Consider the following 13197-nt stretch of genomic DNA (forward strand, 5'->3'; position numbering starts at 1 on the left):
TGAAGTTATTAATTACACGTTGGATGATGTATCAATACACCCAGTCACTACAAAGATGTGTGTCCTTCTAAACTCAGTTGCCGGATAGGAAGGAAACCGCCCCGGGATTTCACCATGAGGCTAATGGTGATTTTTAATCAGTTATAGAGTTAAATGACTGTGATAGGAGAAAACTGAGGATGGATCAACATCATTTCACTATTTGTCCTGAACACAAAGTGTTATGTTTAGGGTAAACCCAATACAACACATTACTCAGTACCACTCTCCATATTTTCAAGCATTGTGGTGGCTGCATCATGTTATGGGTATGCTTGTAATCGCTAAGGACTGGGAAGTTTTTCAGAATAAAACATTTACGGGATGGAGCTAAGCACAGACAAAATCCTAGAGACAAATGTGGTTCAGTCTGCTTTCCACTAGACATTGGGAGATGAATTCACCTTTCAGCAGGACAGAAAAATCTACATTGGAGTTGCTTACCAAGAAGACAGATTGGCAGAGTTTTGACTTAAATCTGCTTGAAAATCTATGGCAAGACCTGAAAATGGTTGTCTAGCAATGATCAACAACCAATTTGACAGAGCTTGGAGAATTTTGAAAATAATAAATGGGCAAATGTTGCACAATCCAGGTGTGCAAAGCTCTTAGAGAGTTACCCAGAAAGATTCACATCTGTAATCTCTGCCAAAGGTGATTCTAACATGTATTTACTCACGGGGTTGAATACTTACACTGTATATACAAAAGTATGTGGACACTCCTTCAAATTAGTGGATTCGGCTATTTCAGCCACACATGTTGCTGACAGGTGAATACAATCACACACACAGCCATGCAATCTCCATAGACAAATATTGGCAGTAAAATGGCTCAGTGACTTTCAATATGGCACCGTCATAGGATGTCACCTTTCCAACAAATCAGTTTGTCAAATTTCTGCCCTGCTAGAGCTGCCCCGGTCAACTGTATGTGCTGACATTGTGAAGAGGAAATGTCTAGGAGCAACAATAGCTCAGCTGCTTATGGTAGGCCACACAAGTGTGGTAGGCCACATAAGCGTAGCGCATAAAAATCATCTGTCCTCGATTGCAACACTCACAACCGAGTTCCAAATGGCCTCTGGAAGCAACATCAGCACTATAACTGTTCGTTGGAAGCTTCATGAAATGGGTTTCCATGGCCGAGCAGCAGCAAAAAAGGGTTTGGCGGATGCCAGGAGGACACCTGCCCGAATGCATAGTGCGAACTGTAAAGTTTGGTGGAAGAGGAATAATGGTCTGGGGCTGTTTTCATGGTTCGGCCTAGGCCCCTTAGTTCCAATAAAGGGAAATATTAACGCTACAGCATACAATGACATTCTAGATGATTCTGTGTTTCCAACTTTGTGGCAACAGTTTGTGGGAGGCCCTTTCCTGTTTCAGCATGACAAGCAAGGTCCATACAGAAATGGTTTGTTGAGATCAGTGTGGAAGAACTTGACGGGCCTGCATAGAGCCCTGAACTTAACCCCATCGAACACCTTGGGTATGAATTGGAAAGTTGACTGTGAGCCAGGCCTAATCGCCCAACATCAGTGCCCAACCTCACTAATGCTCTCTTGTGGCTGAATGGAAGCAAGTCCCCACAGCAATGTTCCAACATCTAGTGGAAAGCCTTAGACTTTTTCTTCCACTTTGACATTATAGAGTAATTTGTGTAGAAAAGACAATTAAATCCAGTTTAATCTTACTTTATAACACAACAATATTTGGAAAAAAGTCAAGGGGTGTGAATACTTTCTGAAGGCACTGTATTAGCGTGTCTTTTGTTACAGTTACAGCTAGCTTAATTTCAATCAACTTCTCCTGGCTTAGAAGGCCAGCATCCCGGAGCATCGCCTCTTCACTGTTGAATTTGAGACTGGTGTTTTGTGGGTACTATTTAATGAAGCTGCCAGTTGAGGACATGTGAGGCGTCTGTTTCTCAAACGAGTACTCTAATGTACTTCTTACTAATGTCCTCTTGCTCAGTTGTGCACCGGGGCCTCTCACTCCTCTTTCTATTCTGGTTAGCGCCAGTTTGTGCTGTTCTGTGAAGGGAGTAGTACACAGCGTTGTATGAGATCTTCAATTTCTTGGCAATTTCTCACATGGAATATTCTTCATTTCTCAGAACAAGAATAGACTGACAAGTTTCAGCAGAAAGTTCTTTGTTTCTGGCCATTTTGAGCCCGTAATCGAACCCACAAATGCTGATGCTCCAGATACTCAACTAGTCTAAAGAAGGCTAGTTTTATTGCTTCTTTAATCAGGACAAGTTTTCAGCTGTGCTAACATAATTGCAAAATGTTTTTCTAATGATCAATTAGCCTTTTAAAATTATAAACTTGGATTAGCTAACACAACGTGCCATTGGAACACAGTAGTGATGTTTGCTGATAATGGGCCTCTACACCTATGCAGAAATTCCATTAAATATTTGCCGTTTCCAGCTACAATAGTCATTTACAACATGAACAATGTCTACACTGTATTTCTGATCAATTTGATGTTATTTGAATGGACAAAAAATTTGCTTTTCTTTCAAAAACAAGGACATTTCTAAGTGACCCCAAACTTTTTATCAGTAATGTATATTGTATATGTGTTAAAGTAACACTTTTCAAAGTGTTGACAAACTAACGTCTTGGGTGTTGTAAATAGTAACTTAAATGAACACTTAGAGGTCTTTTTTGGGAGTGTTATTTTAACATTGTAGGTAGAGCCTTATTTGCACATTTCCCAGCATTCCTTTCAAGTGAAAAGAAGAGATACCCACCCTTGACTGTTCTTGTTATTTACAGAGACATGGTTTTTGCAGTGATACTTCTCTGTTTCTGAAACCTTCACCAAATGACTGTGTAATCCAAGTTTTTGAATTAAACGCAAACAATTTATGACTATAGATTATACATGTCGTAAGGCCTTCAGTTATGGTATAGTTTCCCCCCAACATTTTGGTCTGATGATCCTGGTTCTTTGGCCAAATCAAATCACAATATGCTGGCTTGTCGTGATGTGCAATTCGTGAACAATTCTTTCATTTTAACAAATCTTTTTACTGACAAAGGTCATGATTTGTTTTTCTGAGTGACTCGTTCATTGTAGGCATTCATTTGATCTGCTACCTGAAATGAATTCTACAGTAGGATTATTATACGCTCCTCCGATGACTCCAGATAATTGCACCGACCAACAACTGTCTGTCATTTATGCGCACAGGCAAAATACATCATGCTGCAGGCAGCATTGAGAATAAAAAGACATGCAAATTTAAGTGGGTCTATGGTGTAAGGTAGAGGAGATATGATCCTTAACTAGTGTGATAGAAAAATTACATATTTACCTTGTGTATTTGATATTAAAACCTCTTATGGGCAGGTGGGACGGTAGCGTCCCACCTGGCCAACATCCAGTGAAATTGCAGAGCTCCAAATTCAAAATACAGAAATACTCATAATAAACATTCATAAAATATACAAGTGTTATACATCGGTTTAAAGATGAACTTCTTGTTAATCCAGCCGCTGTGTCAGATTTCAAAAAGGCTTTATGGCGAAAGCATACCATGCGATTATCTGAGGACAGCCCCCAGCTTACAAAAGCATTCAAACATTTTCCAGCCGAGTAGAGGAGTCACAAGTCAGAAATAGCGATAAATGTATCACTCACCTTTTATGATCTTCATATAACAAGACTCCCTGTTACACAATAAATGTTTGTTTTGTTCGATAAAATCCCTTCTTTATGTCCCAAAAACTCTGTTTTGTTGGGGCGTTTTGTTCAATCCACTGTCTACAGGGAGGTCAAAAATGCAGACGAATACGTCCTAATAGAATGTTTATGTTTATAATTAATCCTCAGGTGTTCTATTGTTTAAATAATCAATAATATTTCAACTGGACAATAGCGTTTTGAATAGAAAGGAAAAACGAACGGCGCGTTATCGGTCACGCGCGCAAAGCAGCTCTGCATTCTCCCCCTGTCCTCTGACCAAAAGGTATTTTTACTCATCGTTTTTCAAAATACAAGCCTGAAAGCATGTCTAAAGACTGTTGAAGCCATAAGAACTGCAATCTGGGCCCTAACCTATAACAGAGTCAATAGGCATTCAATGGAAAACAATTCACTTCAAAAAAGTCTCACTTCCTGGATGGATTTTCCTCGGGTTTTCGCCTGCCATATCAGTTCTGTTATACTCACAGACATTATTTTAACAGTTTTAGAAACAGAGTGTTTTCTATCCAATAGTACCATGCATATGCTTATCCTAGCTTCTGGGCCTGAGTAACAGGCAGTTTACTTTGGGCATGTTTGTCATCCACACTTCAAAATACTGCCCCCTACCCAAGAGAGGTTTTAATGGTTAACAATTAATATTTAACTAATAGTAAGACATTTCTGTCCTGCTAGTGTCTGTGTTTACATGGGCTTCACTGGAGATGGCTTGAGCTGACAAATGGGTTAAAGACAGCATTACATAGAAAATAATGTGTTTTACTAGAGATAGTTTAGGAGTAGAACAATCCCTCATTGTCTCAAAATCAGCCTCGCATCTGGGAAACTAAGTCAGGGTAGTGTTAAGACAACAACCCACATGCAGATAAAGACAGGACGAAGCCACAGTAGCCTCTGATGCTCCTTGGTCTGCATGAGGGGGCTATTTAACCAACCATGACTTGTTGGTGTCAGCTATATATATAGAACTCTGCATTTGTGTAAAGGTTAGGTTACTTGGTACAACACTCAAGGGTGGGCGGGTCGACCAGCCTCATTATTGCAATAATTAAGCAATATTAAATAAAGATGATTGTTTGAAGAAATGGCCAAATCTCTCTCAGTACTGAATTTCCACAACACTAGCCACTCAAAGCAATTTATGATGACAGAAGTGCTAAGGGGTAATAGTCATTTAGTTCAGTTACCTTTGCTTTCTTGGGTACAGAAACAATGGTGGACATCTTGGGGCAACAAGTGGGAACAGCAGACTGGGATAGGAAGAGATTGAATATGTCCATTAACACTCCAGCCAGCTGGTCTGCACATGTTCTGGGGACACGGCTAGGGATGTCATCTGGTTCGGCAGCCTTGCGAGGGTTAACACGTTTAAATGTTTTACTCACTTCGGCCACGGAGGAGGAGAGCCCACAGTTCTTGGTAGCGGGCCACTCCGGTAGCATTGTGTTATCCTCAAAGCTGGTGAAGTTGTTTAGCTTGTCCGGAAGCAAGATGTTAGTGTCCACGACGTGACTTTCTATAGACCCTGCCACATAGGTTTTGTGTCTGAGCCATTGAATTGTGACTCCACTTTGTCTCAATATTAACATTTTGCCTGTTTAATTTCCTTACAGAGGGTATAACTACACTGTTTGTATTCGGCCATATTCCCAGTCACCATGACATGGTTAAATGCGGTGGTTTCAGTTTTGCGTGAACGCTGCCATCTATCCACGGTTTCTGGTTAGGGTAGGTTTTAATAGTCACAGTGGGTACAACATCTCCTATACACTTCCTGATAAACTTAGTCACCGTATTCTTTAATATTTTTCTGTGAGTCCTACCCGGAATATATAATTGTACTTTTTTCCCACCTTTATTTAACCAGGTAGGCTAGTAGAGAACAAGTTCTCATTTACACCTGCAACCTGGCCAAGATAAAGCAAAGCAGTGCGACACAAACAACAACACAGAGTTACACATGGAATAAACAAACATATGGTCAATAATACAATAGAAAAAGTATACAGTGTGTGCAAAGAAGGTAGGATGAGGGAGGTAAGGCAATAAATAGGCCATAGTGGTGAAATAATAACAGTACAACAATTAAACATTGGAGTGATAGATGTGCAGAAGATCCCAGTCTACACGATCAAAACAATCTTGAAGCATCGATTCTGATTGGTCAGACCAGCGTTGAATAGTCCTCAGCATGGGTATTTCCTGTTTTAGATTCAGCCTATATGAAGGGAGGAGCAAAATGGAGTCGTGATCAGATTTGTTGAAGGGAAGGCGGGGGAGGGCATTGTAAGCGTTTCTGAGTAGCAGCTGAGTAGCAGTGGTCTAATGTTTTCTCAGAGCGAGTGCTGCAGTTAATGTGTTTGCAGAACTTCGGTAGCATTTTCCTCAAGTTTGCTTTGTTAAAATCTACAATAATATGTGGTTTCCAGTTTGCATAAAGTCCCTTGAAGTCCTTTTGAGGACTGTCGTGGTGTCAGCTTGAGGGGGAATATACACGGCTGTGACTATAACCGAAGATAATTCTCTTGGGAAGTAATATGGTCTGCATTTGATTGTGAGGTATTCTAGGTCGGGTGGACAAAAGGACTTGAGTCTCTGTATGTTATAACAATCACACCATGAGTGGTTAATCATAAAACATACACCTCTGTCTTTCTACTTCCCAGCGAGTTCATTATTCATGTCTGCATGATATCCTTTACCGAATTGGTGTCTCCCCCGCGTGACGGTTGAGCTGACGTGTGCTAAAGTGATCAGCATGACGTTGTAAGTAAGAAGAACATTTCCCAGGACATAGACATATCTTATATGGGCAGAAAGCTTAAATTCTTGTTAATCTAACTGTACTTTCAGTAGCTTTTACAGTGAAATAATACCATGCTGTTGTTTGAGGAGAGTGCACAGTTATGTACTTAAATGTATCAATAAACCAAACCAAGGCACATTTGGGCGGACTTGATACAGTAATACAATGGTTCATTGGATCAGTCTAAAACTGTGCACATACACTGCTGCCATCTAGTGACCAAAATCTAAATGGTGTCTAGACTCCTAAGTCATATAATGACTTTTCTATTGCATTTACCAGATCTAATGTATTATATTCTCCTAGATTAATCTCACATTTCCAGAAACGTCAATGTGTTTCCTTTAAAATGGTATCATGATTATGCATATCCTTGCTTCAGGTCCTGAGCTACAGGCAGTTAGATTTGGGTACGTCATTTTAGCTGATTTCTTTTTTTAAAGTGTCCGATCCTTAATATACTGAGAACCCGGGCTGTATCACAACCGGCCATGATTGGGAGTCCGAAAGGACGGCGCACAATTGGCCCAGTGTCGTCTGGGTTTGGCCGGTGTAGGCCGTCATTGTAAATAAGAATTTGTTCTTAATTAACTGACTTGCCTAGTTAAATAAAGGTTACATTTAAATTAAATTAATGCTTATCACTCCCACAGCAGGCAAGCAATGCATTACGCCAAGAGTCGCTATTAATCTGGCGATGAAGAAGAGGAGGGAAAGGGGGAATCCGAGCTAGGCTGAAAATATAGGCTACACTGCCTCCTCATCCTAGTATCCTCATGGCTAATATCCAATCGCTGGAAAATAAACTTAGTGAACAATTGCAGAGGGACATCAGGGAATGCAGTGTCTTTGTTTTTGCTGAGATGTGGCTTACGGACAATACACTACACTCTACTATTCAACCAGACGGCTTCTCCATATTTCGAATGGATCAGATGGCGATGTCTAATAAGAGTCTATGGGGAGGGGTATGTTTCCTCATACAATTCCTGATGTACGGAACTTGAAAACATCGCAAGCTCCTGTTCACCCAACCTGGAGTTTCTGATGTTAAAACACCAACCCCACTATACGCTGAGGAAACTCACGTGTTATTATCACAGCAAACACCAAGACGGCACTCAGTGAACTGTACAAGATTATTAGCCAGCAAAAATCCTTTCACCCGTAAGCAGTCTTTATTGTCGCAGGTGACGAGAATCAAAGATGTTAGGGGACTTGGGGTTTGGAATTGTTTTAAGATGGTCAAACTATGGATCATCTAACTGTTTGATTTTGAATTTTTAGGACCTCGTTTGGTATTAAAAAAAATGTATTTGATAAAATGTTGATTTTGGCCTTCACTACTAAAGCCTATAGAAATATCATAAATGGCAAAAAGGACAGACCAAAAATAAATAAGAAACATGGTTGTCTTAAAACTAGGAGATATTTAAAAAATATATTTTGTACACATATTTAACGGAAATTAACTAAACACAGTCAAGTAACAACACCACGCGGTGTTGATTCCACTGTGATTGAAATAAAACTTCATTTATTCACTGCAGTTGGTGTCAATTTCAATCCCACTGGTGTTAACCCCACTAGAATCAATAATCGGATATAACACTCACAACACTTTTAACACCCGCATGTTTGCTGTGTGTACACGCACCCCGTTTTGAACACAGTGATTTAAATACATTTTAGGTGGCCGTGCTCATGCCTGTCTGTTCTCTCCTCCAGTGGCCCATGTTCAGGACCCTGCAGAGAAGCTGTGCATCCAATGCTACAAATGTGGGGAGCCATGCAAGGGAGAGGTGCTGCGGGTCCAGTCCAAGCACTTCCACATCAAGTGCTTTACCTGCAAGGGTGAGCATGTATATATGTGTGTGTGTGCGCTCGCACGTACATGTTTGTCTGTGCGCACACATACAGTGCCTTGCGAAAGTATTCGGCCCCCTTGAACTTGGCGACCTTTTGCCACATTTCAGGCTTCAAACATAAAGATATAAAACTGTATTTTTTTGTGAAGAATCAACAACAAGTGGGACACAATCATGAAGTGGAACGACATTTATTGGATATTTCTAACTTTTCTAACAATTTCAAACACTGAAAAATTGAGCGTGCAAAATTATTCAGCCCCCTTAAGTTAATACTTTGTAGCGCCACCTTTTGCTGCGATTACAGCTGTAAGTCGCTTGGGGTATGTCTCTATCAGTTTTGCACATCGAGAGACTGAAATTTTTCCCCATTCCTCCTTGCAAAACAGCTCGAGCTCAGTGAGGTTGGATGGAGAGCATTTGTGAACAGCAGTTTTCAGTTCTTTCCACAGATTCTCGATTGGATTCAGGTCTGGACTTTGACTTGGCCATTCTAACACCTGGATATGTTTATTTTTGAACCATTCCATTGTAGATTTTGCTTTATGTTTTGGATCATTGTCTTGTTGGAAGACAAATCTCCGTCCCAGTCTCAGGTCTTTTGCAGACTCCATCAGGTTTTCTTCCAGAATGGTCCTGTATTTGGCACCATCCATCTTCCCATCAATTTTAACCATCTTCCCTGTCCCTGCTGAAGAAAAGCAGGCCCAAACCATGATGCTGCCACCACCATGTTTGACAGTGGGGATGGTGTGTTCAGGGTGATGAGCTGTGTTGCTTTTACGCCAAACATAACGTTTTGCATTGTTGCCAAAAAAAACTACTACTATTTGGTCTGCAAAAAAAATGTTGGTTTCATCTGACCAGAGCACCTTCTTCCACATGTTTGGTGTGTCTCCCAGGGGGCTTGTGGCAAACTTTAAACAACTTTTTATGGATATCTTTAAGAAATGGCTTTCTTCTTGCCACTCTTCCATAAAGGCCAGATTTGTGCAATATACGACTGATTGTTGTCCTATGGACAGAGTCTCCCACCTCAGCTGTAGATCTCTGCAGTTCATCCAGAGTGATCATGGGCCTCTTGGCTGCATCTCTGATCAGTCTTCTCCTTGTATGAGCTGAAAGTTTAGAGGGACGGCCAGGTCTTGGTAGATTTGCAGTGATCTGATACTCCTTCCATTTCAATATTATCGCTTGCACAGTGCTCCTTGGGATGTTTAAAGCTTGGGAAATCTTTTTGTATCCAAATCCGGCTTTAAACTTCTTCACAACAGTATCTCGGACCTGCCTGGTGTGTTCCTTGTTCTTCATGATGCTCTCTGCGCTTTTAACGGACCTCTGAGACTATCACAGTGCAGGTGCATTTATACGGAGACTTGATTACACACAGGTGGATTGTATTTATCATCATTAGTCATTTAGGTCAACATTGGATCATTCAGAGATCCTCACTGAACTTCTGGAGAGAGTTTGCTGCACTGAAAGTAAAGGTGCTGAATAATTTTACACGGCCAATTTTTCAGTTTTTGATTTGTTAAAAAGGTTTGAAATATCCAATAAATGTCGTTCCACTTCATGATTGTGTCCCACTTGTTGTTGATTCTTCACAAAAAAATACAGTTTTATATCTTTATGTTTGAAGCCTGAAATGTGGCAAAAGGTCGCAAAGTTCAAGGGGGCCGAATACTTTCGCAAGGCACTGTATGTGTGCATCTGTCCCCGGACCCAAATCTCACTATTATTCCCAGTCTCTTTTCCTTGTCAACTTTGAGGAATTTGCGGTGCATGCCCTTTGGTCCAATGCACAGGGAAGTCTTCCGAAAAGGTAAGATGTGGAGGATGGTTGGAAATCTTGCAATTTTTGTCACTTTGTGGTTACTGTCTTTAGTGAGTAGTGTGCCCTTGAATGATTTATTGAATGGTAATGAATTGCATTTACCTTTCACCTGGTCTCAAAGGGTATACATTTCCTTACTTGAGATAGGTCACGTGCTATTCTCACCCAGAAGGGAACTATGGAATTTTCATTCCGAATGATCCCACTTACTATTTTCTTTATAATATATTTTTATTCACAGAAAATTGAAGACGAAACATTCAGAACTTGTAATCCCACAGTGACATTATCGCCCCTCAAGCCAGGGTTAACTCTAGAGTACTTCTTGTTAGTTTGTATTGTGGGCTGAGAGAGGACATTGAAGGAAAGGCTAACATATATAATGTTTTTTTCAGTAATAATAATCAAAGTAATACAAATTCATCAGTTTAGTCAATTGTCAATCAATAGTATGACACAATATCAAATGTTCACTTCTTATAAACTATAATAATTTGTCTTGTGCTAACAGCTGTACAATGCGCACAGTAGCAGCATCAAACAATGCCACTAAGACATTGTTCGTCCTAATAATGATATATTTATATATTTTTTAATTCCATTATTTGACTTTTAGATGTGTGTGAATTGTTAGATCCTAACTCCACCAGTGCAGTAGTAACACAAGCAATAACATCTGCTAAATATGTGTATGTGACCAATAACATTTGATTTGATATGAACCACCTTTACCAAAGACTGAGATCCATAACTAGCTGCCCAACTTGTAAGTACAACTACCTCAATATACTCACAAGTCAAGCAGATATTCAGCATCCAAAAGAATAAGAATGTTCTATCATTCTCCTCTCTTTTTTAATCAAATTGAGCTGCTTCCTATAGAAACCCCCTATGAAGCGCTAACCACACTCCACTGTCTTCACAAATTTCGAAGTGATTGCTTTACAGGATCTTGACAGAAATAAGATGATATTTGCCTGTGATAGAGAACTATTTGGTCTGCAACTAACTCACTCCTCTGGTATCCATAGAAATTACAATTAGTATTAGACCAAGAACATTGCTCAAACCACCTTCATACTAACAAAACCTTGTCTTGCTCTACAAATCTTCCTTACTGCTTACAAAAAAAAGAGCTCAGTGCTTGTCTTGTTGAATTTCATATATTGAATGAAAAACTACCAAATACATTTCATGTTCACATTTTTTCTTACGTTTGTGAAAGATTTTGGAAAGACTGCATACGCCAGACTATGCTCATAAAGCTTTGTCTGTTCATTTTCATGGCAACCTCATAAACAAATCCTAAGAGTCTATTGACGCACCTGTGCCGAGCAACAGCAGTGTTTGTCATACCATGATACATACTGAAAACCGGTCATATCTAAAAAAAAAAACGTCAGTAGCGTCCGAACGGCTCAGGAAAGAGGACACTCTCACGAACTCGGGACATGTCTGAAGGTAACCCATACAAATGAATGGAGGTAGTTTAGTGGCAACAAAAATATGTGTCCAAAAAAAACATAAGAAAATCATAAATATTCCCTGAGCTTTCTTATATATCTTCCAGATATAATATAGACACTTCAAAACCACATTCCTTATGATTTATTTTGAACTTTCTTGCCATTTATGAATGTGTTTCTATGGGCTATAGTAGTAAAGATCAAATGCAACATGTTATCAAATAACTGTTCTATATTTTTTATACCTAAAGGGGTCCTACAATTCAAAATCAAATAGCTAAATGATCCATGACATAACCATCGTAAAACAATTCCATATGTTAGCTTTTAGGTTTTAAAGTCCCATTCTTGTGGGCAGATTCAGGAATTTAGACAGTACTGTTGGAGCATATATGAAGATGGCTAGCATTTCACCTCCAGAAATCTGTCTCTCTCTCTGTGTGTGTGTTTCGTGTGCATGCCTGTCTAAATCCACAGAGGCAAAGTCTATTTGTGTCCTTCTGGGCCCCTCGACCTCCAGGGCTCTGGGAAGCCTGCCATAATCCCTCTATCATAATACCAGTGGTTGGTGTGACCTGCATTAGCAATTTCCGCTAATGGCTGACGACACCTCCTTCCACACAAAAAATATGTGCATTCCTCTGTGAACAAGTAATTTACCCTGAACTTCCAGAGAGGCACTAGTGCATCCAATTGTACACTAACGGAAAACTGTAATTCATATGATCATTTTGGGTATTATCAACAGTAAAATACTCTGAAACATATTACTGCAGCATACTGTAAATTATGGTGCATTGTGGGAAAATTGTGTATAAATGATCAACATTTGAAAACAATTACCTTTCCTGAAATGTCAAACTACCTGGAAGTCTGAAAAGATAGAGTGAGTGGGCGGGGAGCTAACCGTGACTGGTGGTTCTTTGAAAATGCCTATGTTATGCAACATGGACACAGTGAGCAGTTGCAGTGAGATTATATCAAGCAAATGTGCTAATACATAAAGGAATTCAAAAACATTGAAATGGCAACATCCAATCCTGTAATACATCACATCATGGTTTCATAAATTACTTGTTTACAGTGCATTGCAAAATTGTTCATCCCCTTTATGTTTTTCCTATTTTGTTGCATTACAACCTGTAATTTAAATTGATATTAATTTGGATATCATATAATGGACATACATAAAATAGTCCAAATTGGTGAAGTGAAATTTAAAAAATAACTTGTTTCAAAAAGATGTAAACGGAAAAGTGGTGCGTGCATATATATTCACCTCCTTTGCTATGAAGGCCCTAAAGGCTCCGTAAGAAGCATCTTTAAGGTCCTGGAGTGGCCTAGCCAGTCTCCAGACCTGAACCCAATAGAAAATCTTTGGAGGGAGCTGAAAGTCCCTCCAAAGACAACCTAGACAACCTGAAAGTTTTATTTTAGATTCCGTCTCTCACTTTTGAAGTGC

The 13197-nt window shown here is 39.7% G+C and overlaps 1 protein-coding gene across 1 annotated transcript in view; it reads left to right on the forward strand.

Moving 5' to 3' along the window:
* The window catches only part of ablim1b (actin binding LIM protein 1b), an 88143-nt gene that overhangs the window by 14970 nt on the left and 59976 nt on the right, over window positions 1-13197 (forward strand). The window contains exon 2 of the mRNA XM_020460265.2: window positions 8293-8418. Coding sequence (XP_020315854.2) covers window positions 8293-8418 — 126 coding nt within the window. The remainder of the gene's footprint in view (window positions 1-8292; window positions 8419-13197) is intronic.

This window comes from Oncorhynchus kisutch, linkage group LG25, assembly GCF_002021735.2.
Source record: "Oncorhynchus kisutch isolate 150728-3 linkage group LG25, Okis_V2, whole genome shotgun sequence".
Taxonomy (NCBI): domain Eukaryota; kingdom Metazoa; phylum Chordata; class Actinopteri; order Salmoniformes; family Salmonidae; genus Oncorhynchus; species Oncorhynchus kisutch.